Source organism: Tachyglossus aculeatus, chromosome 6 (genome assembly GCF_015852505.1).
Source record: "Tachyglossus aculeatus isolate mTacAcu1 chromosome 6, mTacAcu1.pri, whole genome shotgun sequence".
Lineage (NCBI taxonomy): Eukaryota > Metazoa > Chordata > Mammalia > Monotremata > Tachyglossidae > Tachyglossus > Tachyglossus aculeatus.
Genome location: NC_052071.1, coordinates 14906647 through 14934640, shown reverse-complemented (window position 1 = coordinate 14934640; position 27994 = coordinate 14906647). Strand labels below are relative to the sequence as shown.

General features: G+C 47.7%; 1 protein-coding gene across 2 annotated transcripts in view; it reads right to left on the bottom strand.

Moving 5' to 3' along the window:
- CHRDL1 (chordin like 1) overlaps positions 1-27994 on the bottom strand; it is an 87381-nt gene that overhangs the window by 19986 nt on the left and 39401 nt on the right. For both annotated transcript variants that reach the window (XM_038748177.1, XM_038748175.1), the window contains exons 5-9: positions 22333-22478; positions 20970-21063; positions 11064-11131; positions 6028-6202; positions 850-1044 (exon numbers count right to left, since the gene is read on the bottom strand). In XM_038748177.1, the coding sequence (XP_038604105.1) occupies positions 850-1044; positions 6028-6202; positions 11064-11131; positions 20970-21063; positions 22333-22478 (678 nt within the window). The remainder of the gene's footprint in view (positions 1-849; positions 1045-6027; positions 6203-11063; positions 11132-20969; positions 21064-22332; positions 22479-27994) is intronic.

Below are 27994 nucleotides of genomic sequence, written 5' to 3'. Positions count from 1 at the left end.
TGGCATTAGAAGAGTGAAGTGTGCGGGCTGTGTTGTAATACAAGAGCAGTTAGATAAGGTAGGAGGCGGCAAGGTGATTTGAGTGCTTTAAAGCCAACGGTAAGGAGTTTCCGTTTAATACGGAGGTGGATGGACAATCACTGGAGGTTCTCGAGGAGAGGGGAAACATGGACTGAACGTTTTTGTAGAAAAATGATCTGGGCAGCAGAGTGAAGCATGGAGTGGAGTGGGGGAGAGACAGGAGGCAGGGAGGGCAGCAGAGAGGCTGATACAGTAATCAAGGCAGGGGATAGGCTAAGTGCTTGGATTATTAATATGGCAGCAGTTTGGATGGAGAGGAAAGGTTGGATTTTTCAGGTGATTTATTCATTCATTCATTCAATCGATCATATTTATTGAGCGCTTACTGTGTGCAGAGCACTTTACTAAGCGCTTGGGAAGTACAATTTGGCAACACACAGAGACGGTCCCTACCCAACAGTGGGCTCACAGTCTAGAAGGGGGAGACAGAGAACAAAACAAAACATATTACAAAACAAATCAATCAATCAATCGTATTTATTGAGCGCTTACTATGTGCAAAACATATTCTCTTAGAACAGTGCTTGGCACATAGTAAGCGCTTAACAAATACCATCATTATTATTATTATTATTAAGTGTAAGAGTGGCACAGACAGGAGAGGGAGTAAGGGAAAACAGTGCTTAGTCAGGGAAGGCCTCTTGGAGATGTGATCCCCGGAGGCCTTAACTGACAACCTTCCTGGGTGGAACTGGCTCAAAAAGCCTCCATTCCAACTCCTCCTTCCCAGGGTGGCCTCCAGTACTTCCCCGCCTCTGGCTCGTTTACCTGGACACACTTTGCAGCATTTCCCGTCGATTTTCTGGGGGTATCTGCAGGGGGGCCGGTCGGGGCAGTGGATCTTCTTACACTCCTGCTTGGTGATGTTACAGGTGCACAACACACACTCCATGACGCCAAAAGCCCGGAGAGTCGGGTGCCAAGATTCACCGTGGGAATAGGTCTTTCCATTTGAAACGCAAACTGCAACAGCGTAGAAAGGCGGGAAATCAGAGGTCGGGAAGCCAAGTGGTGAACGGGGAGGGAGTGAGGGGTGGGCCTGACCTTTCCTGAGGCTGGATAGTTATTGGTTCACTCGTGGTCAGTTAGCCATGCCTAGTCTTCCTCCGGTTTTCTCAATAATCCAAATCTACTGGCTCTTCCACTGCATTGTATGATCCACAAGGGCAGGGATCATGCAATCCAGTGGAGGAGCCGGTAGATATAAATTACTGAGAAAACCAGAGTGTGACCTTGGACAAGTCACTGCACTTCTCTATCCCTCAATTACCTCATCTGTAAAACGGGGATTAGGACTGTGAGCCCCATGTGAGACAGGAGCTGTGTCCCACTCCATTTGCTTGTATCTACCCCGGCACTTAGTACAGTGTCGGGCACATAGTAAGCGCTTAACAGATACTATTATTATTCTTCTTGTTATTATGACTGAGAATGTCATACTGAAGAGCGGAAGACTAGGCATATTGACAAAGATCCTCAAGGGCGGGGATCGTGGGTGTTGTGGTGTTGCTTGAGAAGCAGTGTGGCCTAGTGGAAAGAGCCTGGGCCTGGGATTCAGAGGACTTGGGTTCTAATCCCAGCTCCACTACTTACCTGCTGTGTGACCATGGGGAAGTCACTTCTCTGTGTCTCAATTCCCTCATCTGCATTCAATACCTGCTCTCCTTCTTACTTGGACTGTGAGGCTCTTGTGGAGCCTAATTATCTTGTATCTGCCCCAGCACTTAGTATAGTGCTTCACATATTGTAAGCGCTTAACAGATACCACAATTATTATTGTTATTATTGCTTCTTTCCACTGCTCTGCACACAGTAGGGGCCCCAACAATGATGGTGATATGGAAAAGTGGCTGATGACAACTGGGGCTGAAGCAGCGTGGCTCAGTGGAAAGAGCACGGGCTTTGGAGCCAGAGGTCATAGGTTCAAATCCCGGCTCCACCAACTGTCAGCTGTGTGACTTTGGGCAAGTCACTTGACTTCTCTGTGCCTCAGTTACCTCATCTGTAAAATGGGGATTAAGTCTGTGAGCCCCATGTGGGACAACCTGATCACCTTGTAACCTCCCCAGCACTTAGAACAGTGCCTTGCACATAGTAAGCGCTTAATAAATGCCATTATTATTATTATTATTATTATTATTATTATTATTATTATTAACTCTCTTAATGCGTATTGCTCCCTGATACCACCCATCCCTGCCCAGGCCTGAGAGTAAAAATTGTCCCCCAAACTGGAATGGTTTAGTGGGAAGGGGCCGGTGTAGATGTGATCAGCCTCGATGGGGATGTCAAGGAATCCTGAATTTCACTCCCATCTCATTCAGGCTGGGCCACTATTGCCAGAGTGACACAGCAGGCAGGCAATTATCTGGATTAATCAGGCCAAAAGAATTACCAGGGCCATAGGATAAAGGCAGATCTAGGGACTAAATGATGCAGACAATCCTCTCCTCTCCTCCCTTTGACTCTGGGTCCAAGCCAGAGGGAGTCTATGCTGAGGCCTATGCCAGCAAGCTACCTGGATGACTGGGATCCCAAAATACATTTTGATTTGAACCACTCAGATTTTTCAGGTCTTAAAAATCAGCTGTCTGTTGTCAGGCCAAAGGGTGTTTGTGAGATATGAATGACCTGGATTAGCTGCAGAGACAGATAGCCAGGGCCCAATCTGCACCCTTCTGGGCCTCGCTTTCCCCAGGGAAGGGAGCTCCTTCTGGCACCTTCCTTACGGGAAGCCAGAAGAAGAGGAATGCCATCCAGATCCTGCACAGGAAAGGTGCGACATGCACGGAGAGCTGAGGAGTTGATGCTTCTCCTGTTGAGAAGCAGAGAGACGTTGCGGAGGCTTCCCGCCAGCCTCTTGGCCAGGGCTCCGAGCCGGAGCGTGTTTTTCATTAGCGCGCTCATCACTCCGTCCCCGCTGGTTAGATACTCCCTCCGTCTCCTCTGGACCCTCTCCGCGGACGATGTGTCGCTTGTGTCGGGTTTTTCCGGGAACCCAGATGATCGGGCGAGGAAACCATTGGCCGGGACTCAGCTTGGGGCCCACACTGGCTGAGGAGCACAGCTTTGACATTTTAGGCCATGCGATGTGGGATTTAGTGGAGGGTCTCCTGACTTCTGAGGGAAGATCTCCAAGCATCTAGCAGAAGGAGTCTGCTGAGGAGGCCGGAACAGCCTCCCATCTGCCGCTTGGAATATCCGGGAAGGTCAGGGATGACCAGGGAGAAATAGCATCCCCTATTGCAAGCAGTTGGGCTTCTTTTCATGAAGAATAGGAGAGATCTTGGAGGTGGAATGGGCCAGGCCAGAGAGAGACTCTTGGAGAGCTGACTGGATCAGGTGGCATTTGGTTTGAGGGCTCCCAGCTGGAGAGTGCTTAGTACAGTGCTTGGCACACAGTAAGCGCTCAATAAACACGATTGATTGATTGATTGATTGATTGGAGAGAGATAGCCTCCACGCCTCAGCTTTAACAGGGCAACAGATCTGACCCAGAGTCCCTCAAACTCCCTGCCAACCCCAAGTTAATGGATCAGGCTGAGATGCCCTGGGCACAAACTGCCCCACTGCTCCACTTTACCAGTTGGAAAGGGGAGGTCTAGTTGAAGCAGGCATCTACACCACCAACTGGAACCCAAAGGGGCACAAACCCTTCAGAGGGAAATGATCCTTGGCAGGACTATCCTCACCCCCCAATTCTCCAGCAAGCAGGGAAGTGATAGCCCAGTGGAATGTGCCACAGAAAGTGATTGAAATCTCATTCCCCTTACAGGGACAGGATGGAAATCCAAGCTGGGCTGACCGAGGAAGAGGGTGGAAATGGGTGGGGTGGGGGGGAGAGCCTTCTCCTGCCCCAAAAGTAAGAGGGATCGCCAAACCAACTGGGTGAGGAGATTCTGCATCCTGCTCGGCACACACGTTATTTTCTTTCAGAACGTGCTTTGCAGAACTTGTTGGTCACTAGAGAAAGAACTGGAGGTGACTCCAGGGCTGAAAACGGAGTGGGGACATCCAGTTCGCTGCCAGTCCCCACTTTCAGAGAAGAATACCAGGAACCCGAAAAAAAAATTGGATTTTCCAACGAGGAGAGATAGATAGTAAATACTTCCAATTCTCCTAATATGCCATCACTTTTTACCAAGGCTTTTATTTCCAAGCTATGGTCCTCTTTTAAGCCTGTAACTCTCTAAAGCAATTTAATTTTTTATCTATAATCTGAAATTTGCATCTAACCAGGAACAGATGTGGCCAACTGGCTTCGGTGGGACTCACTTTACCGAGATTTATAGCAGGAGCTCTTTGTAACGTATTGTTTTTCACCAGCATTATTCCATCCTCGGGTTTAATAATTTATTAGGTTTAACCCTCCTGAAGAGAAGTTTTGACTTTTTTTTTCCTCCCTGAAAGGAAACAATCCATAGAATGGTTTCATGAAAGCGATCCAGCTGAGCTCTTTCCCACGAAAGCAGGAATAATTAGAAAAAAGTTTGGCAGAGGACATAGGCCGTTGATTGCTTAGCTTAATTTGTCTTGCTGCCACTCTGGGTTGGAGGAGGTTTAACACGAAGATATGGAGCCCTATTGTATGTTTAGGGGGCCGGTGGAGAGAGGATTGTTGCATACACTGCAGTCAACCACATGAACCAATGGGCCACAGGCTACTGTAAACCCGGCTTGCATTCTTGGTTTCCGAGTTGGATTAGGAATGGCTAAGGATGGCCCCCACCCATTTCCGTGCTATTTTTTTAATTTTCTGGAGCAAAGCAGCCGGGTGCTATTCTGCGGGGAACTTCATGTGTAGATGCTTCAGGGGAAGCTCGTCTTTGCCTTTGACATCCTGCACTGTAGAGGGCCCTGGGAGGAATGTTTCCCACAGTCCCTTCAGTGGGGATAAGGAAGATTTAATGGATGACAGACCTCTGCTAGCTTGTGACAAGGGGGGGTGCTGAGTGTGTGTGCGTGTATGAGAGACAGACAGACAGACAGACAGAAAGAGAGAGAATAAATCCTGGCAGCAGAGAGCCTAGGGGGAGGCAGCACATCACCTGTCTCCCTGCTGCTTCAAGAGTTCCCGGTCTTAAGTGAATCACGGGATGGGACATGCTGTGTGAGGAGGGAACTGATGAGTTTGCAGAGGCCCACCTGGCCCCATGCAGACTTCCCAAGTGTCTCCAAATTGCAGTCATTGTGCAAATCCAGACGGAGATCCAACGCTGGCCCGGGAGCCTGGGAGTTGGTGCCAGAGTTTCATTTTCCCAGTATGGCTTTGGCTTGAGTGGAGGCGGTTTTGGATGTACGGGGAGCCTTGAAGCCCTAAGCCGTGCAGAGATGCTTAACCAAAGTGACATGTTGTAACCCAGGAGGACTGGCTGAGAGTTGCAGCAAGAAATGCGGGTGGTGGGTGGGATGTGGTCGGGGGGTTGGGGTGGGTGAGAGGAACTCTCACCCAGCCCTACCACAACCCCAGAGCTTCTCCTTGGGAAATAGAGTCACGCAGGAGGGGGTGGGAAGTGAAGGGTGTTGCTCCCCTCCTCCGCAGGCATCATCCTCCCTGGCAAGGGTTGGATCCAGGGGGACGGGCTCCCTCCCCTTCAGGAACAGGGGCCGGTGCCAGGCCTGCCAAGCGCATAGTACAGTGCTCTGCACACAGTAAGTGCTCCATAAATACGACTGAATGAATGAGCTGCCCCACATGGTCCTGTGTGCCCGTGGGTTTTCTCCTGCTTCGTCTGGCCCACCTGACGGCTATTGCTCAGTTGGGCTTTCTGGCAAATGGAGAGGCACCCTCCAGCATCATTTTCTGGCCTTGCCTGTCAAAAAGCCATTATCGGAAATATAGGGTGGGGACGCGGCTTCACAGAATACAAATCCGCGTGAATCGAATGATTTGATTTAGGGGACGGAGCCTCCGCGCGAACAGAAATCCCCAGAGGATCACCTTACCTCGTCCGTGCTTGTGCTTGTTGTTGATGACGATCTGCACGATGGTCCCCGATGCTTGTTGGGGGTCGGGCAGGGCTCCCCGGTTATTCCTGGCCCCGGGGAAACGGGACCCGCTGGCCGTCTGCCTGCTGGAGCTGGGCGGAGGGTCATAGTGAGAGCGGTGATAAGAGTGCCTCTGGGGAAAGACAGGGCCGTCATCCAAAGAAGAACTAGCAACCCACCAGGGAAAGGGCAGGCAAGGCCATCCAACTGCTGCAACCAAACCTCATGGATGTCTTTTCCCCCCTGCCTGTTCGTTGCCTGCCCACCAGCACATAAAGACATCCTGATACAATAATAATAATAATAATAATAATAATGGCATTTATTAAGTGCTTACTATGTGCAAAGCACTGTTCTAAGTGCTGGGGAGGTTACAAGGTGATCAGGTTGTCCCACGGGGGGGCTCACAGTCTTCATCCCCATTTTGCGGATGAGGTAACTGAGGCACAGAGAAGTTAAGCGACTTGCCCAAAGTCATACAGCTGACAATTGGCGGAGCTGGGATTGGAGCCCATGACCTCTGACTCCAAAGCCCATGCTCTTTCCACTGAGCCACGCTGCCTGGTTTCCGGCTAAAAGTGCAAAGAGTTTCAGAGTCCGAGAAAAAGCTTCACCCTCTTGGGTGCTGAAGTGCCTCCAGAGACCTCCACCCTCTAGCTGCCCACCCCTCTTCCAGGGACAGAGACTCATGGGAAGACTGAAAATTGTGTGTGTGTGTGTGTGTGTGTGTGCGCACACGCGCACTTACGTGCACAAGCGTGGGAGGATGAAGTGCAAGAGGTGAGATTGGGTGTTGAGACCGCAAACCCGAAAGACAAAATAGTACTTGGGAAAGCAAAAACTGGAAAAAAACATCCCACCATGAAAAGCCACCCAGGAAAGCTGGAAGTTATGTGGAAAGGCAGAGGTGGAAACAGGAGGGAACTCCTGTTGTTGTTGTTTTTATTGTTGTTGTTGTTATTATTATTATTATTACTATCATTAGCTGAAGAGAAAGTTTCCATCCCCCTCAGCATGCTAACAACATATGCCAACATATATTTGCTTCCTGTCCATTTAAATCCCTGGATATACAAATAATAATAATTCTAAGTACTTACTAAATGTCAAGCACTGTAGTAAGCACTGGGGTAGATTCAAAATAATCAGGACCCACTGAGGGCTCAGAGTCTAAATAGGAGGTACTGAATCCCCATTTTGTAGATGAGAGAAGTGAGGCACAGAGAAGTGCCCAAATTTACATAGGAGACAAGTAGCAGAAGCAAAATTAGAACTCTTTCCGCTATTCATTCATTCATTCAATCGTATTTATTGAGCACTTACGGTGTGCAGAGCACTGTACTAAGCGCTTGGGAAGTACAAGTTGGCAGCAACTTGTACTTATGCCATCCTGCTTCTCATAAGATTTTCTTTAAAAGCACAGGTAGAGGCAGGGATGGATGGAGAGACAGGCAACGAGAGCCAGAGAAAAATAGGAGATTGGGTTCTCAAATGAGTCTTTGCCCATCATTTTAAAAAAAAACAACAACGCACACCCTCATCTTAATTCTCCCAGTGCTTGAACTCATTTCCCGGGAGTCAAGTTAGGCCCTGTGGGAGGGGTATTAGTTCCCTGGGACCACTGGGAGCCTGTAAATTGGCCTTCAGTAGTGTATATAGCAACAAAACAAAACAAATTTCCTCAAATACTGCATAATGGAGCCACAAATGAAGTTTTATGATTAGCTCCTAGTTTTCCTCTGACAACAAGGCTCCCTCTGCGCCTCAGTTACCTCACCTGTAAAATGGGTATGAAAACTGTGAGCCCACCGTGGGACAACCCGATCACCTTGTAGCCTCGCCAGTGCTTAGAACAGTGCTTTGCACCTAGTAAGCGCCTAATAAATGCTATTATTATTATTATTATTATTATTATTTCCTAAACGTTCCAGGATCATATAATAAAGTTCAACTTTGGCTTCTGCCTCTAACATGGAGTGCATAAAACATTCCCGAGATACAGGTAATCGTTCAGATTTTTTGTGCTTCTGTGCCTTCAGGTACTCTGTGTGTGTGTCTGCGTGTGTTTGTGTAAATGGACTTCCCTTGATGGTCCAAATCCTAACTTTTCTCCAGTGAGATAAATTAGCATTTGCCTTAAAGCAATCAGTGGGGCCATCTCCAAGATTTGCAGGAAGCCATAACCTGTTTTTTTCAGAAGGCTTTTTATTAGGTTTCCAAGGGATTTGGTTCCTGGGATAAGACTAGTTTTTTCTTTTTCACCTAGAAAGATGGAGAGCAGCTCAAGGAAGAAGGTGGAAAAAGTGGGGTGGCAGTGACTATAAAAACCTGGCCTTCAACCTGCCCCAGACCTATTCAAACCTCACTGAGATGGAGTGGGTGTAAGGACGTGGAGACATGGAGGAAGGAGAGGAGGAGGAGTGATAATGGCAGTAGCATTTGTTGAGCGGGGAACTGTATAGCGTCTGACAAGTTTACAATGGCCCATGAACCCAACCTGCCAGATTACGGGGAAACCACAGGATCAAAATGGGAAGGAAGTGATCCCTGACAGGCACAGTAAACACACATCGGCAGGATCCAGTGCTTAAACCAAGCCCCTGTTCAGAGAGCTGAACCACCTCTCCTTCCTATGCGCTGTTGGCGTCTGGGTAAGAGAACTACCTGAAACCCCATATTGGCTTAATTTAGACGATCTACAAGCCAGTTGGACATTTTCAATTTCACTTGGCCCTCGCCACACATTTAAAAAAAGCACCAAGTTTTTAGTAAATTGGAGAAAGACATTTTCTTTCAGCCGTAGCTTCATTTTAGGATGGGGCCCAAGTGGTCTTCCCCCTTGTCCCTCCCCAAAGACTGAACGACTCCTGAGTGTGCGATGTCACGTTCCCCAGCTTCAACCAGCCGCCACCCCACAGCTTATCCAGCATCTCAATGGCGAATCTCTGTGTATCTATTGGCTGGGGCAGGGGGAATAGTTCCTGTGTCTTGGCTGTTTTTCAAAGCAAAATGATATTTGGGCTTTGAATTTTTTTCCCCAACACCCATAGACCCCAGAGCAGACTGTGCAAAATTGCAGTTCGGAAAGAAAATCAGAAAACGGAAGGGAAGGTTGGGGCCCCGGCCACTCTCTCGGTTGAGGACCCCTGCCAAAACTGGAAACCATCATGGTTTTCGGGCCCATTCTGTTAAACAAACAATATCAGCCACGTGGTTGTTGGGCTGCAACTTCGATGATTCAGGGTCAACAGGGGCCGAACCTCATGAGCGATGAGAAACGTGGCACTGGTGGGCGTTTTCCCGGAAAGTTGCGATTCCAGAGCGATCAGTTCGTTCCGCGATTGTGGGACGGCCCTCGGCCCGAGTGATGGATGAGGAATTTCTGACTGGCACAGAACTCGTCCCGGACCATGGAAAATCCACGACCCATCCTGCCTGTCTCCCAACCCCCGGCCATCTCACCCTGCACCCCTCCCTCCACATTCCTCTACGGCAAAAATTATTTATTTATTTATTATTCAATTTATAAAAATGTGCCCCACGCATAAGTCTCTGGGCTCCCTCACAGCAAAGGAAAATACGCATTTATAAAAATAAAGTGGAACCAGCTGGATGCTTCACTGTATTAGGCCAGGAGGCCCGATTCCAAAGACGGGCCCCGGACCCCTTTAGAAATCACTCGGCTACCCGAGGCCCCGGATTCTGGGCACAGGGCCTCTGTAATTCCTGGGAGGCACCGGAGCATCTGGGCTACCTCTCAATGGGCAGTTGCATGCCCCAAAGGATGCTGGAAGGAAGTGGGCAGAGAGGGCAGAAAGTGGGGGAATTGGCATTGGCCCCTAAAGGGCCAAAGGTCTGGCTTTGAAGGGAAGGGGACAGGCCCTGGATTTCAACACTGCCACTGAACGAAAGTAAGCAACACTGCACAACCTCCTCCTACCTCTCTCCCATATCTACATGCCCTTCACTGGCTTCCCGGTTGTCCCGTCTCCCTTCTTGACCCAGGCCACAGAGCAGTCCCATTTTCAACCACATTTTGAGACTTTTGAGCAAATCCCAGGCTCTCCCTACTACGGAGGAGCCTCTGGTTTTCCTCCCTGGGGGACAGGAAGGTGGACAGAAGAGCTCATTTCTAGGGAGGGCCCCTAGATGTAAAGCACTGGACCATAGTACCCTCTATAGTGTCCCATAAAATGCTGGTTAATGTTGCTGCTAAAACTTAGGGTGCCATGGACCCAACCTGGGTCCACTAACGGCCTCTGAGCCTCACCCAGCTCTGACCTCCAAATTTGCATTAAAATACCCAAATTATACATGAATGTCTGTCTGTGTTAACACAAGGCAAGATAATTCAGTCAGTCAATCAGTTAATCAATCAATGGTATCTACTGAGCACTTACTATGTGCAGAGCACTCTACTGAGCGCTTGGGAGTGGACAGGACAAAGAGGCCCTCAACTACCATCTACCATCTCTGTTATATTATACTACAGTACTATATTGAACTGCTCTTACTACGGCGCTCTGCACACAGTAAACGCTCAATAAATGCAATCGATTAATTGATTGATTCAGTTAGTCTTTGAGAAATACGATTCTGCTCCACTGAAGCAGTGGCCGTGAGCTTCTGTTATAGCAAACCAGTTTTGACAAGCCTAGATTGTTTAGTTATGTTGCTTCAGCACTCATTGGTGACGTAAGTACCACACAAGAAAGGACACTGTTTCATTATGCGGCTAACAATTGAGGAAACAAGATAATCCAAAGGAGGCTCTTTATCTTGAATTCCAGTGACCCATCGTCAGAGGGAGGTCTAGTCCGTAGGAATGACAGGGGGCCCACATTAAAGGAACCAAGCAACCCAGGACTGGATAGCCATCCTACAAAGCTCAGTGGGATGGGGGTGGATGGTGTAGGGGGAGGGAAAGGAGGGAGGCAGGCTCCGGTTTGGCTCTGTGTAGGGTGATTGGAGGTCTGTGACATCTCCATACTTACTGCTTCTCTGTTGGCTGGCTGGCGGAAGACATCCCCATCAGAATGTTCCCATGACAATTCTCCATCCCCTGTGTGTGCAATACCAGTCAATCAATCAGCCATATTTATTGATTGCTTACTGTGTGCAGAGCACTGTACTAAACCCTTGGGAGAGAACACAGTAACAGAGTTGGTAGACTTGTTCTGTGCCCACAGTGAGCTTAGGGTCTAAATCAGTGGACACAGATTGGAGCAAACTGAGCAGTGCAAGATAATACCTATTTCGAGGACATGATACTAATACCTGTGGTATTTGTTAAGCACTCATTATGTGCCAAGCACTGTATTAAGCACTGAGGTAGATACAGTACAGTCAGATCGGACACAGTGACTGTCCTACAGCAGGCTCACAGTCTAAGGGCTCACAGATCCCCCTCTCCATCCCCCCATCTTACCTCCTTCCCTTCCCCACAGCACCTGTATATATGTATGTATGTTTGTACATATTTATTACTCTATTTATTTATTTATTTTACTTGTACATATCTATTCTATTTATTCTATTATTTATTTATTTATTCTATTTATCTATTCTATTTATTTTATTTTAGACTGTGAGCCCACTATCGGGTAGGGACTGTCTCTATGTGATGCCGATTTGTACTTCCCAAGCGCTTAGTACAGTGCTCTGCACATAGTAAGCGCTCAATAAATACGATTGATTGATTGATTGATTTTGTTAGTATGTTTGGTTTTGTTCTCTGTCTCCCCCTTTTAGACTGTGAGCCCACTGTTGGGTAGGGACTGTCTCTATATGTTGCCAACTTGTACTTCCCAAGTGCTTAGTACAGTGCTCTGCACACAGTAAGCGCTCAATAAATACAATTGATGGATTGATTGATTAAAGGGACTCAAAAGTTTTATCAGTTATTCTATCAGGCTGTTTGGGAGTTTCGTGCAAACTGCCCTGATGCTCTCTGCTGAATATAAACCAACATTTTAGGGGTGGTCCTCATGTTATTTGGAACCTAAATTTCACTTCAGTTTAGGTTATTATTATGGATGGGAATGGTTTTAAGGGCTCTATTCATTTTTCTTTTTTAAAAATTCCACACCCTGCTAGTGAGAAGTTATGAAAAATCAGAAACATTAAGGTGGCACCTCAAATAGTTGTAAAGTAATTACATGCTAATGGCTCTGGCATTTGATAGAAATGGAGTCACAGAATTATAGGGCTAGAAAACTATTTTATTAATAAAATTACAGGCTCAGAAAGCACCACAAATTCACCTAGGCATTAAGGTCTAGTGGAAGAGCCCTGGGACAGGAACCAGAATTCTTGTCCCTCCTCTGTCTCTGATGTGATAGGTCCCTTTTTTAAAAAATAGTTTTTGTTAAGCACTTACACTCTGCCAGGCACTGTTCTAAACTCTGGGGTAGATACAAGCTAATAAGATTGGACGCAATCCATGTCCCATGTGGGGTTCACTGTCTTAATCCCCATTTTACAATTATGGTACTTCTTAATAATAATGATGATAATTATGGTATTTGTTAAGCGCTGACTTTGTGCCAATCACTGTTCTAAGCGCTGGGGTGGATACAAGGTAATCAGGTTGTCCCATGTGGGGTTCACAGTCTCAATCCCCATTTTACAGATGAGGTATTTGAGGGGCAGAGAAGTTAAGTGATTTGCCCAAAATCACACAGCAGGCAGGTGACAGAACCAGATTAGAACTCATGTCCTTTTGACTCCTAGGCCTGTGCTTTATCCACAAGGTCATGCTGTTTCTTTATTCCCTCCAAGGGATGTGGTTGAGGATGAAATAAGGTCATAAAATATTTTGGAGAATTAAAAAGCAAAATAAGGTCATAAAAGATGACTGTCTCTTAAATTTAAATCTGATGCCAAATAAACATTCGGTATGGCCTAATAGGAAGGGCAAGTGCTTGATAGTCAGAAGACCCAGTTCTGCCCTATACCTGCTGTATGACCTTGGGCAAGTCACTTCACTTCTCTGGGCCTCAGTTACCTCATCTGGAAAATGAGACTGTGAGCCCCATGTGGGATATGGACTATTTTCAACCTGATCAGCCTGTATCTATCCCAGCGCTTAGTAATAATAATAATAATGGTATTAAGCGCTTACTATGTGCAAGGCACTGTTCTAAGTGCTAGTACAGTGCCTGGCACATAGTAAGTGTTTAACAAATATCACAAAAGAAAAAAAAAAGGGAGCTCAAGCTTCTGGGTCAGGATGCCAGGTGAAACAGAAAAAAATAATCGAAAAGGAGCTCAAGACCCCTTCTATTGGTCCACAAAGCTGTGGAAACAGGAATGGGACCCTAACTCCAATTCCCTTCCTTCACATTCACTAAAGTCATGAATGAATCACGTGAAGGGAGGCTGACTGAGAATTAGGGGTGCTCCCTTTTGGAACCACACAAAGCCGACCCACTTGTCGTCCTTGACCCTGATTCACTGGGAAACTACCACCGGCCTGGAGAAAGGCCTCCTGTTCTACCCAGAGTGGGGAGCCCTGACAGTGACTGATGATCCTGTGGTCAGGAGACTGGTCAAGACGTGATTGTAATGCATCTTTTCACCAATCTCTGAAAGTATTCTGGTGGGCTGAATGTCAAACAACGTTCATTTCACCTCATGCTCCACATGTGTTATTTATTCAACCTCCATTATCCCCCGAGTAGCACCCTACAGGGATGGAAGAGGTTTGTCTCTCTAGCCTGGGGAGGCGAGAAGAACAAGTATTTGAACAATGGTGCCGGCCTTGGCTCTGAGCCAATGAATTCAAAACTCAGGCTGTGTCTGGGGAAGCCTGGGTTTGGGTCTGGTCCTTCCCACAAGGCACCCTCCCTCTCTCCGATGGGGCGTTTTCCCAGCAATGGCCACTGCAGAGGAGCGTTAGGGGCCAAAACTCCCAACCAGGGGAAGTCAGATTGACAGCAGTCAGCAAGGTGGGTGTATACAGGTATACAGCACAGTTTTCTACTCTTTTAAGCACCATTTTGACCTCTTTAGGGGCCTAGCACATAATTACAGAAACTCACTGAGGCGTCCCTCCAGTCACAGCTTCTCCTGGACTAGTCCTCTAACTTTTCCACATCCCACAGATGTTGCTCAGCTCAGCTGGGGTAAGCTACGGAGATGGTGGCATCTCCCTCCTTGGAAGTCCTTAAAAATGGGGCCGGAGACGGTTTTGGTGTGGAGCTGCTTACCGGCAGGGCTTCAATGCCAGGGCTGTCAGAGGCCACTGCCCCTCCAGAGGATTCTCTGATTGACCTGGTAGCTCACCGGAGCCAAAGGGTTTATGCAAACAGCGCCAAGCACACTGGGAAGAAGAAGGTTTTAGGGCCCAAATGAGAAATCTTCTGTGCTAGAGAGTGACATACCAGGCCACCTCTGCTTGGCTTTGCCACTTCTGGAAGCAGCATGGATGCCACTGCTGGTCTGCTCTCTCCAGTCATCCAGTCAGTAGTATTTATTGAGCGCTTACTGTGTAAGCGCTCGGGAGAGTACTATATAACAATATATCAGATACATCCCCTGCCCACAATGAGCTTACAATCTAGAGGGGGAGATAGACATTAATATAAATAAATAAAATTGCAGATACGTACAGGAGTGCTGTGGGCCTTGTGAGGGGGGGAATGAATAAAGGGAGCAAGTCAGGGTGATGCAGAAGGAAGGGGGAGAAGAGGAAAGGAGGGCCTCTTGGAGGAGATGGGCTTTCAATAAGGCTTTGAACATGGGGAGAGTAGTCTGCCACTGTACATGAAGAGGGAGGGCGTTCCAGGCCAGAGGCAGGACGTGGGTGAGAGGTCAGCAGTAAGATAGATGAGATCGAGGCCTAGTGAGATGGTTAGAGGAGTGAAGTGTGCGGGCTGGGTTGTAGCGGGAGGGTAGTGACGGGAGGTAGGAGGGAGCAAGATGATCGAGTGCTTTAAAGCTGAGGGTAAGGAGTTTCTGTTTGACATGGAAGTGGACGAGCAACCACTAGAGGTTCTTGAGAAGTGGAGAAAAATGGCCTGAACATTTTTGTAGAAAAAAATGATCCTGGCAGGAAAGTGAAGTATGGGCTGGAATGGGGAGAGACATGTGGCAGGGAGGTCAGCAAGGAGGCAGATAATAATAATAATAATAATGGCATTTATTAAGCGCTTACTATGTTCAAAGCACTGTTCTAAGCGCTGGGGAGGTTACAAGGTGATCAGGTTGTCCCTCGGGGGGGGGCTCACAGGCTTCATCCCCATGAGGTAACTGAGGCACAGAGAAGTTAAGTGACTTGCCCAAAGTCACACAGCTGACAATTGGCAGAGCCGGGGTTTGAACCCATGACCTTTGACTCCAAAGCCCGTGCTCTTTTCACTGAGCCACGCTGCTTGATACAGTAATCAAGGCAGGTAGAACTCTGTACCGTTCCAATGCTGCCCTTGTTACCACTCCCAGGGCTTTACAGCGGCCCCACGTTCCCCTCTCTCTCCCTTCCCTGCCTTTGCTGAGACAGCAGGGACACCAAAGGCAAAGCGGGAGATGGAGGAGGGAGTGCTGAAAATGGCTGATGTTGCTCTATTGCTACCTGCCAAAAAACCTCCCAGCAAAGCTCCTCTTGGGCACGGAATGTGTCTGTTTATCATTATATGGTGCTCTCCCAAGGGCTTAGTACAGTGCCTTGCACACAGAAAGCCCTCAATAAGTACGAATGAATGAATAAAAACCAGAAAAGGAAATCCTTTCCGTTTCACTCTCCTCCAGGTTATTCCAAACCTCAGCACTTGGTAAAGCCAAATCAAAATGGACCCTCTGATTCCCCCCACCATAAATATCTGCAGTCTCTTTTTCTCCTGTTCCCACTATTCCCTTTCCTAGTCAGGCTGATCTTTATTGCCCCCTTGGAAGAAGGAACTGGCCCTTTAGTCAACCAGCTAACTTTTCATCCCCTGACTCGGGATGCGGCATACCCAAGGGTGGACAGCTGCAGCTTCCTGAGACAGTTAAATTTTTAACAGCCATAAAATAGGGAGTTAAAAACCCACGTCACCATATAAAGTAAAATTCTCCGCTGCCACCCCAGGGAACTAAAAATAGCCGCCAGGAGCAGAGACAATAAAACAGACAATTTGGGAAAGTTTACTCTTGTAGCCTTTCCACCTCGTCAGTGAAAAATGGGTCTTTTGCTAGGTATTTCCTCCTTCAACCATACTTGCCGACTTGGCCAGCTCGCCTGCGATAGCCCAAGGGAGTGCAAAGTGGTCTTCCTGGCCTGGAAGAAATGAAGGATGGTGGCTGTCTGTCTGTCTCTTCCCCCCAGCCCCTCCAGGTCTTCGCCTGAATGATCTGGAAAGTTACGTCAACCCTCCACTGTCTTTTTGGCCTGAGCCACCTGGATTTATTCAATCAAAATACGGTCAGCAGTGTCCCCACATTTGCCATCCCTGCCACATTTAGGTAGGATTCCCAGCCTAGGCTTTAGCTGCTTTTCCAGTGATGAAATCCTGCCCCTACTATCCCATTTCTTCTGGTGATCCTTCCGGCTCCTCTGACTCCACTCCTCCCGCTTTTCGTACCATCCTCGGTAATGATTTCCGTTAACGCTCCAGTCTAAGTTCATAAAGACAGTTTGTTAACTCAAGCAACAGGACACATCCACTGGTGTGTTTCTTGGGGAACACTGCATTCTTTAAGACAGTTAGGAGAAGGCTGGGCCTGAAGTGAGCCACCCGTGGAGAGATAATTGGTCTGCAATGCATCACCGGCAATGCCTTCGTGGAGCCATATTTATGCACACCAAAAATACCTCCAAACCTTCAAGGGGAAAGAGGCATTATTGACCTTGACAAGACATCCCCAACAGAATTATTACTGTAAATTTGCTGAGCTCTGACTGCAAGCCTGAAGATGCCTCGAACAGCAGGCAGGGCACGTTCCCTGCCCAGACTGTTTATCGTCTCAGTCAAGCCAAAGAAACATTCGGGCCACAATGGGGAAAGGGTTACTTTAGAAATGTTTCAGTGCAGAGCTTTTTGGATGGAGGGCATGTGTAGCGGGGACTTGAAGAAACAGGGGAGGGGATGGTGTCACCATCTCAGGGTGCAAGAAGGCCTTTCCAGGGAGGATTTGGAAGAAGAAGAGAAGTGGAGCATTTCTGTTTGGTCTGTTCACAATACAGTGTATGGCCCATTTCCAAACTCTGATGGACCCCACAAGGTTTGGCAGCTACAGTGAGATCAGAGCACTTGGGCAAATGCCATGGGTTGAGGTGAACTTGCTCCCGACTGATGATTTTGAGAGATGAAAAATAGCCCCCCCCCTGCAGAGCTTCCTTTCTTTCCAAGTGGCCAGGGAACAATGGAATTCCTAACCCAAGTCCTGGACCAAACCAATTGGTTTTCCGTGTCCTGACCCAGCCCCGGCGGGATCTCCTATTGTGGGGACTCCTGTGCTTTTAAAGACTTTTGGGGGGAATCTAATGAAATGAAGGGAGCAGGCAGAACCAGCTGTGAAACTGTCACACCTCTTCATTCCCTGTCGAGTTCCCGACTCCCAGTTGGTCTCTGATCTCTGAGCTTGGACTCTAGGGGAAAACAGTACTCCCACTGGGCAGAATAACTGTCTTCATTGGGAAGAAACCAATTGCTGTGATCAAGTTTGAAGGATTTGACTTCTGAGGAAAAAAGATGCCCGTTTTCCCTCTGACTCAAGCTGAGCCAGTCCTGAAGTTTGGCGAGGCTCCTGAAGTATCTATGGGTCGGTCTCCCACTTGGACAAGTGATCCATTTAGGTTGTCCAAACTATCCTCAATTTTCAGAAGGCTAATAATTCCAAAGCCCTCTGCCTCCTTCTGTCATATGGACAAGCGGACAGGAAGCAGAAATGACAAACTACGGTGGGTTTTTTATGGTCTGACTAGGTTTGGGAGCAGTCCTAGAGACGCTATCCTGATAGGATTTCCAGACGTACATTTCCCCAGGCCCCTAAAGAGTCAAGGCTTGTTTGGTCCAAACTTCTGAAGGCGAATTACTCTCTATGTATGACATAGAAGTCAGGAAGCAATTCTTACTCTGTCCATACTAGTCAGACCCTTACTACAGTAGAGCTTACAGTCTTTAGACAAGTAAGCTCATTGTGGGCAGGGAATGTGTCCGCTTCTTGTTATATTGTACTCTCCCAAGTGCTTAGTACAGTGCTTTGCACACAGTAAGTGCTCAATAAATACAATTTAAAGAATGGAGGGGCCTGTTTTGATTACTGCACTTTTTTTTCCAGTGGTATTTGGTAAGCATTTACTATGTGTCAGGCTAAGCTATGGGGTAAATACAAGCTAATCAGGCTAGACACAGTCCATATCCTACATGGGGCTCCCAGTCTTAATCCCCATTTTACAGATGAAGTAACAGGCCTCGAGAAGTGAAGTGACTTGCCAAGGTCACACAACAGACAAGTGACAGAGCTGGGATTATATCTCAGGTCCTCTGATTCCCAGGCCCATGGCCTACTTGGCCATGCTGCTGCAGTTGAAAAAAGGAGGTCAAAAAACTCATGGGCTTGAAAAAGAAAGCAGCAATCTTGACTCAAGGGAGGGGGCAAGAGGTGCCATGAGAAAAGATTAAACTAGTTTTGGCTGTTTAGCCTAGGCAAGACACGGCTAAGAGCTAAATGTTTCCATTCTACTTTGGAGAGAAGTAGTGATCTTAAAAGTAGTTATGAGCTCCTGTTGAATGCAACACTCAATACTACACACTTGGGAAAATGCAATCTAAATAAACATCACATTCCTTGCCTACAAGGAGCATACACTAGAATGGGGAAGGCAGGCATATAAAACTGAGCACTACTACTACTACTACTATTACTACTACTAATAATAATAATATTGGTATTTGTTAAGTGCTTACTATGTGCCAAGCACTGGGGTAGATACAAGGTAATCAGGTTGTCCCACGTAGGGCTCATAGTCTTCATTCCCATTTTACAGATGAGGGAACTGAGGCACAGAGAAGTGAAGCGATTTGCCCAAAGTCACACATCTGGCAAGTGGGGAGCCAGGATTAGAACCCATGACCTCTGACGAAGAACGAGACTAATAAGGAGATTAAAGATCAGAAACACAGCAGAACAAATACGCCAGGATAAAAATTCAGAGTAAATGAGTGAATGGAGAACTGAAGATACATGTGTATTACTCTAAGTGTTAAGAAAGGCGTGAGAAGCGATTTGGGGGTTGATGTGACGGAGATCTAGGAATTAATCAGGGAAGGTGTCCTGGAGGAGGAGGAAGGACACTGTCTCTGTGACCACTGAGGACTGAACTAAGAGGAAAAGGGCTTTAATGCCAAGGAGAGTTTGGTAGACACAAGAAAGAACTTGCTGACTGTCAAGGTGATTAGACACCAAACAGGTTAAGGAGGGAGGTTGAAGGGACTCCATCCTTGATATTCTTTCAGGTAAAAAAGAATAGCATTTTGTCTATCCTGGATGGCCTAGGTGTTCACCAGCCAGAAGCCAGGGGGATGAGCCTGATGACCCCATGTGGTCCCTTCAGATGCTGGGGGCTCCTGACCTGGATGCAGTTTGCCTCCGCCAATCCCTTTCCTATTTGCTTCTCTGTCACTGGAAATGGACAGCACCTCCTCACCTCATTTTCGAGTCTAGCCCGGGAGCCAGGAACCGCAAACCTGCCACCTGCCCCTGGCTACCAGCGCGACCAGAGAGAGCTCCATCAACCCAAGTGTCAGAGGCAGGGAGTGGAGGGGGGAAGCCCAAGCAGAGCCACAGAAATAATTACAGAGAAAAGAGGGTTTATTGATTCTAGAGGTGATAAGGGTGAGAGGAGACAGGAGCCGTGGGCAAGAATGTGAAAGGCAGGTCAGTGAGTAGCTTCCACTCTGGGCAGGCTAAGAGGGAAAGAGTGGAAAGTACAGCGGGACAGATTTAGGTTAGACTCCCTGACTTCCGCATTTGCGCCAGATTGGATCGCAGTAATAATCATAATGATGGCAGTTGTTAAGCGCTTAGTATGTGCAAAGTACTGTTCTAAGTGCAGTACCAAGGGAGGATGTGGAGCTTTATTTGTCTTCTTCCCATTCTCTAAGTGGGACAGTTTGTTAGTTACAGAACTCGTATTCGGAGGCTTCCCTGTTTCTTCATTATTCAGCATACAATCTTAGTGACCTTTGGCTCAAAAAAACCCATTCTCCTACCAGCCCTTTGATCCAGGGACAGATAGGCCTACTGACAAGTTATGATTTGCTCAGTGAGAATGTACTTCGGGACAGACCCAAATTTACAGGGGGAGGGCTTGGGGGTGGGGTGGGGGGAGAGGGAAATTTCCTTTTCCCCAGCTGACTCTGAACTGCGGGACTGTAGCACGGACCCTTTTATGAAGACATCATAAGAAACAGGTGTGGGAAAATTCTCAGCTTAATTCAAGCATAAATCAAATTAGGCTATGGCTAATTCCACTCCAAACTCAGAGGGCTCTCTGCAGCCAGCATATTATTAGGGGTTTGAGCACTTGTGTGCTGCTGGTGTTGAAAGAGTAACTCTTCCAGATAGAAATATTAATGGCATCTTCGGCTGGGTTGCAGGGGAAGAAAAGTGAATTTCCCAAAGCTGGAGGGAATAAGTCAATCTTTAAGGGACTGTTTGTGAAAATGAAACCATAAAATTTTGACAGGGCTTTGATTTCCAAATCGCTTTCACATCAACAATCTCATTTCCCCTCCCCCATCCCCACCCCCCACACACAATCTCCAAGGCAAGGGAATCAGATATTTTCCCTCCCATTTGACAGATGGGAAAACCGAGGCCCAGAGAGGGTAAGTGACTTGTCCTTTTCACGGTCCAGCCCCAGAGGGGTCATGGGGAAACCCAGAACGCCGATCTCTGGGTTCGGGTGGGACGCTTACCTCGGCACACTCGGCAGCAGGAATCGGGAACCGAGACGGGAAAGGCACAGCTGAGCTTCGGGCAAGTCTTCAGACCACAGTACACATTCCCCTCCTGCCAACGAGACGCTCATTGGTGAGCAACAGTTCCCCTGGTCGATTCGATCCGCATTGGGTATCAGCAGGCTGAACTGATGTTCCTCTCTTTTCCCGCATCCTAGTTTGTAGTCATTAGCCCGTTTTAAGTCTCTTGGAAAGCTGTAGCAGCAGACCCCAAGGGACTTCTAGTCCCAAAGCAGGCATCTGCAGCAGAAGTTAAGCCACGAGTTGGTGGAAAGAGATGGGTCGGGAGGCTTGGGCTCCAGTCTCAGCCTGAGCCCTGGCCTGCTGTGTGACCTTAGGCCAGTCACTTAACCTCCTTGCGTCCCGGTTTCCTCGGTTGTAAAATGGGGAATGATGATGCAGACTTCATGGGACTGTTGTGAGTTTGAAATGAGATTAAACTCTCTACAGGCACTTTGGGAAAATATAAGTATGATGCAAACTCCAGGAATTTTTATTGCTATCATTATTATTAGCTCCTTATGTATACAGACCCAAGGAATTGATTAAGGATGAGGAGGAGGGCTTGCCAATACAATACAACTCAAGAAAGGAGGTCATTCACTTTTCATTCAGTTGTATTTATTGAGCACTTACTGTGTGCAGAGCACTGTACTAAGCGCTTGAAGGCTGTTAAAGTCACTATCCCGGCATTGACAGTTGCCCACATCCTCCCTTGGAGGTCGAGCTTATAGCTGGACCTAGTTCTATATCCACAGTGAGGAAAACGGCTGACCCTGAATTCAGTTTTAGAGAAATAACGTGGAGTTAGTGGTGCAGAGGGGTGTTGGGGCAGAGATGCCTCCCTAGAGATGTGGGCGGGATCCTTCTCACTGTGCCTTGATCTCATCTATCTCTCTCCTACCGCCTACCACTCGCCTACATCCTGCCTCTGGCCTGGAACGCCCTATGCCCTCAAATCCAACAATTACTCTCCCCAACTTGAAAGCCTTATCGAAGGCACATTTCCTCCAAGAAGCCTTCCCTGACTAAGCCCTCCTTTCCTCTTCTCCTCCCTCCTGCGACACCCTGACTTGCTCCCTTTATTCTTCCCCCCTCAGAGCCCCCCAGCACTTATGCACATGTCTGTAATGTATTTGTTTATATTTATATCAATGTCTGTCTTCCCCTGCAGCCCCCAAACTGTAAGATTGTTGTGAGCAGGGAATATGTCTCTTTATTGTTCTATCGTACGCTCTCAAGCACTTAATAGCCCTGCACACAGTTAGCTCTCGATAAATGCGATTGAATGAATAAATGAATGAATGACTCGGCTACTTACCGAACAGCTGCACTGGGCACACTGGTTGGCGTGCCGGTTTTGAAAAAGCCCTTCAGCGACGAACATCTCCCCGTGGTGGTAAGTGGTGCCGTTGTACTCGCAGGACTTTCCTGTCGTCTTAGTGCTCACCGGAGACAGCGACTCCTCTGTCAGGGAAAGCACCAAAGGAGAAGGATGAAACTCTGCTGCCCCCCGAGATCTGAGGAGCGACGGTTTATTCCAGATGACCCAGTCACCAGTCCCATGACTGGGTGGAATAAATTCCTCCATCAGGGCAATGCCAGTGAGCTGGGAATGATGATTAGACAGCAGCATAAACAGCAGTGTGGCTTAGCAGAAAGAGCCCGGGCCTGGGAGTTGGAGGACCTGGGTTCTAATCCAGTCTCTGCCACCTGCCTTCTGTGTGACCTTGAGCAAGTCAATTCACTTCTCTGTGCCTCAATTACCTTGCCTGTAAAATGTTCTCCCTTCTACTTAAACTGTGAGCCCCATGAGGGACATAATTATCTTGTAGCTACCCCAATGCTTAGAATAGTGCTTGGCAAAACAAATACCATTATTACTGTACTTGCTCTCTCATGCACTTAATATAGCGCTTTAGCACTCAAATACCATTAATTTATTGTAAGGTACAATAGACGAATCTAGTGCTCTTCTACTGCTCCAACTACAGTGTTGTAAAGTTGCAAGAACACTGTCCGATGTACACGCGAGCCTGTTGTTGAGGAGGGATTGTCTCTACTGCCAAATTGTACTTTCAAAGCACTTAGTACAGTGCTCTACACATAGTAAGTGCTCAATAAATACAATTGAATGAATGAATGTACCAGGTAGAGGGAAAGGCCAGTGGTACACAATTAGCCCACATCCCTGTTGCCCCCTTTTGTCCAGCTGAAGGCACTTGGGTATAAGCTAGTTGTGGGTCTTGCCAATAACGGACTGTATTCTCAGTTCAGGTCCCTCGTACCCATGGTGCCCAAGAAACATGGGGTGTTGGTGCCACTCTGGGTGTTGGGGCAGACACTCCTTTCCCCCCTTCTAGACTGTGAACCCGTTGTGGGCAGTGATTGTCTCTCTTTGTTGCTGAATTGTACTTTCCAAGTGCTTAGTACAGTGCTCGCCACACAGTAAGTGCTCAATAAATAGGATTGAATGAATTTAAGCAGTCATATTTATTGAGCACTATACTAAGTGCTTGGGAGAGTACAGTATAACAATGTAACAGACACATTCCCTGCCCATAATGAGCTTACAGTCTAGAGGGTCTCTGTGCCTCAGTTTTCTCATCTGTAAATGGGGCTAAAGTCCCTGTTCTCCCTCCCCGTTAGACTGTGAGTCCCTTGTGGCATAGGGACTATGTCATCATAGTCAATGCTATTTATTAAGTACTTACTATGTACAGAACAGTCAGTCAGTCAGTCGTATTAATTGAGTGCTTGGGAGAGTAGAGTATAACAATATGATGATGATGATGGTGATGGTATTTGTTAAGCGCTTACTATGAGCCAAGCACTGTTCTAAGGACTGGTGTAGATACAAGGTAATCAGGTTGATACAAGGTAATCACAGTCTTAATCCCCATTTTACAGATGAGGTAACTGAGGCCCACAGAAGTTAAATGACTTGCCCAAAGTCATACAGCTGATAAGTGGTGGAGCCTGGATTAGAATCCATGACCTCAGTTACCTCGTCTGTAAAATGGGGATTTAAACTGTGAGCCCCCCCGTGGGACAACCTGATCTCCTTGTAATCTCCCCAGCACTTAGAACAGTGCTTTGCACATAGTAAACGCTTAATAAATGCCATCATCATGGAGGAAAGAGCAAAGAAAAATCAGCAGCCTCTTCTAGGGCTTCTCCACACACGCACACAGACAGCTTCAACATCATTCAGTGCTCAACCCTCAATCCCCCAGGAAAATGGGGGAACCTAGATAGGGCTGGCCACCTTTTACTCCTCCCAGCTCCCCGAAGTTCAGCCGAATTGGTCTGATAAGATTAGAGTTCGAATCTCCGTTCTGCTGCTGAGCAGCTGTGTGACCTTGGGTAAGTCACATCTCCTCTCCGGATCTCAGCTTCCCAATCTGCAGAATGGGGATAAAGGAGCCACAGGCTCAATTTCCCCCCTCAAATCCAGAAGAGCACCAGCTCTACATGCTCACATGCTTGGAATAGCCAAATCCTCCTCTGTGGCTAGTCAGCCAGTTGCTAGCATAGAATCAGTGACCACGGCAGTCCTATCGCTACCTAAGACCCTGGGATGGGGTGGGGAGGAGGAAGAAGAGAGAGAGGGAGACTGAGAGGAGGAAGATGATGCAGCTCCTTCCCTCTCAGACCCAATCAACTGTATTTATTAAGCGTCTACTGAACACTAGGGAAGCATTTTGTCATTTGCAGGCTGAGTTTACAAGACAGATTCACAGACGTACATTAGATTCCTACACACATAAAAGCAGACACCTACTAACATTCAGCACGGAGAAACTTCCAGGTGTTGTCGGCTCCTGGAGTGATCTTAGTGGCTGGACTTGAGGGGGTTATTCTGGGATGACCACAAACCATGTGAGCACGCAAAAGAAGGAAGAAGCTCAGCTTGAGTAAGAGGGGAGTAGGGTACTGAAGATAGGGGAGACAGTGGGTGAGAGACTCCAAGGCAGGAGGGTATAGGGTCCAGTGCCATGGGTTGGCCGGTTTAGCAGGCTAGGAGAATGAGGAAGGTGAAGGAGATGGTTGCCGGAAGAGATGGGAGCTTATCAGGCCCATGACAGGTGGTTTGACGGACTCTCGACAGAGACTGAGACCCACCAGTCTTCGAGGGTGGCAGGTGCCCGCCACCCAAAAACACGTTCTCCAAGCAGCAGACCAAGAAGTTCAGTCTGCAACTAAGCTGGCAGACGCGACACCCCGTCCCACTGGTGGGTGGGTGCAGAGTGAGGAAAACCAGCTATCTGCCTGCCCGGCTGGAGGGAGCCAGAGATGGAGTAAGGGAGCTGAAAGCTCACACTTCAGCCCGATCCTGATTCTTCTCCCCCTCAGGCAGGAAGCAGGGGTGGTCTACCTGCTGAAGGATGAGGGGTGAAGCGGCCCACGGTGATTCAGATCTGCGGCAGAACTGGCTTTATTCCGCACCACTCTCAGTGGCAGTCCCGGGTCAGATTTTTGAAACGGCACCGATTTGAAGAGGGTATACTTCCTGGGCCTTTCTCCCCCTCTCCCCAGGAGCAACAGAGGTCCCTGCCCCTATTATTTCTATCTTAAGGATGTAGGTGTGTGGCCGGCATTTCCTGGCGATGGAGGAGGTGAGCGGGAAGGGGACGGGGGTGGTTAGAGAGGAGCAATTCATATGGGGGGAACTGCCTGCCTCTGCCCTGATTCTGCTCCTTAAACACCCCCTCCCCAGTCGAGGTCAGGGTGCCACTGGACCCCAGGGTCAAGGCCTCCCAGGTTCCATCTGGGGAGAGGGCAAATTCCCAGAACAAAATTACTGGAGTAGCTGGTAGTTCTGCTATTTAAACTCTCCACTCATCCCCTCCAACCAGGACCACAAAGTGCTATTTGGTCTGGGGCTGTGAAAACCCTAGCTGTCTCTTCCCTTTCTCCTGACACAGAGTCATGCATCTCCCTTGGCTACTCACCCTGACTGGCTCATTTTCCCTCCTGCTTCTGAACTTGCCCCTAATTGGAAGTCCTCAAATTCCCCGTTGAGAACATATTCTCCCATGTACTTGAAGCAAGGGAGCCTGCAGATTTGTTCTTTAATAAGGTCAGAGTCTACGCCTGGCAGGGATTGGGATCTGGCCGGGGGCACGAGGGAGGTTAATTAGCCGTCCATCTGCCATCCCTCTGACGGTCATTTGGAGGAGTTTGGCATCCCAGCCGGGATTCTTTTCCAACAGCCTTGATGGGGCTGTCAGTCCGCGGCTTCCTGAGGTTGGGCCTGTCAATCAAGTGAAGGTGCTTTGCAAAGGAGAGCTGTGGTTTTCCCTGAGCCAGGGACCTGTGAAAGTTAGGAAATCCCATGGGAACACAGGCAAGTGGACCACACGGACACAGGGGCTGAAGGCTCAGCTCAATAACCTGGAACATTTTCATTGGATCATGAAAGAGCTGGGAGATAAGGCCAAGGAGAAAAGGCCGCCGGAACTAGAATTAGCCCAGAGAAGAGAAAGTCGAGGGCTGCTTTAATCGTGGACTTAGACTGGGAGCCCCATTTGGGACAGGGACTGTGTCCAACCCAACTAATTAATGCCCCAGTACTTAGAACAATGCTTGAAACATAATAAGCACTTAATCAATCAGTCATATTATTGAGCACTTACTGTGTGCAGAGCACTGAACTAAGTGCTTGGGAGAATACAATATAAAATATAGCAGACACATTCCCTGCCTAAAATGAGCTTACAGTCTAGCACAATAATATTAATGATAATAATAATAATGGACTTCAAGTTACTGAAGGGGAACAGTGCTTTGCACATAGTAAGCGCTTAATAATAATGCCATTATTATTATTATTATTATTATTTTGTAGAATAGGGCTACCAGGTGGTCTCCTACTCCAGGGAGGAGAAAAGAGACTTGTTAGAGCATGGGGGATTTATGTTAGATTTCAACTTTAGGGTGAGACTAAACCTATGATTCTTTGAAGCAGGGGCACTGGGACATTGTCCCCTGTACACACATCTCCCCATCTCAGCAACTAAGAGAGCAGTGGGGAGAAAAGGGTAAACTCTGTCCTCATTCAGGTGGGAAATCAGTAGCTTTGTTATGTTTATTTCTTCAATATTTGTTTTCCAGTACTTGTTAAGTGCTTACTTTGTGCCAGGCACTGTTCTACGCACCGGGATCTTGTCTTGTCTCTGTATGTTGCCATCTTGTGCTTCCCAAGCGCTTAGTACAGTGCTCTACACACAGTAAGCGCTCAATAAATACGATTGATTGATTGATTGATTGTCTTCTGTTGCCCAGTTGTTTCCCACCCATGGTGACTCCATGGAACACCTCTCCCAGAACACCCCACCTCCACCTGCAATCATTCTGGTAGTGTATCCATAGAGTTTTCTTGGTCAAAAAACGGAAGTGCTTTACCATTGCCTTCTTCCGTGCAGTAAACTTGAGTCTCCTTCCTTGACTCTCTCCCCTGTCACTGCTGCCCAGCACGGGTGAGTTGTGACTTGTAGCAAATTGGTGCCTGGCATCAACTTCTAGGGGGGCATAACATTCTTCTGCCGGCCAGAAGCCCAGCAGAATCCGGGAAGAGCTGCTGTGATGGGCACCCAATGACCAGGCTTCAGGACTTGGCCAGAGAAAAGGATGTACCATCATTTCTTATTTAACTGTAATGGTTTCTCCAGGAGATCCATTTATACTATGTGCTCTGCACATAGTAAGCACTCAATAAATATGATTGATGATGATGATGATTGATGATGATTTCTAGCCCATTGGGCAGATTGAACTCCTTAGGCCTCGCAAGGTACGATATCTTAAAACCTAAAGGGCGGAGTCTCTGAATTATTTTGCGCCCATCTCTCCACTCCTCAAATTACAATAATTATAACTGTTGTACTTGTTAAGCACTTAATGTGTGCCAAGCACACTATTAAGCGCTGGGGTGGAAACAGGATAATCAGGTCCCACATGGGGTTTACAGCCTCAGTAGG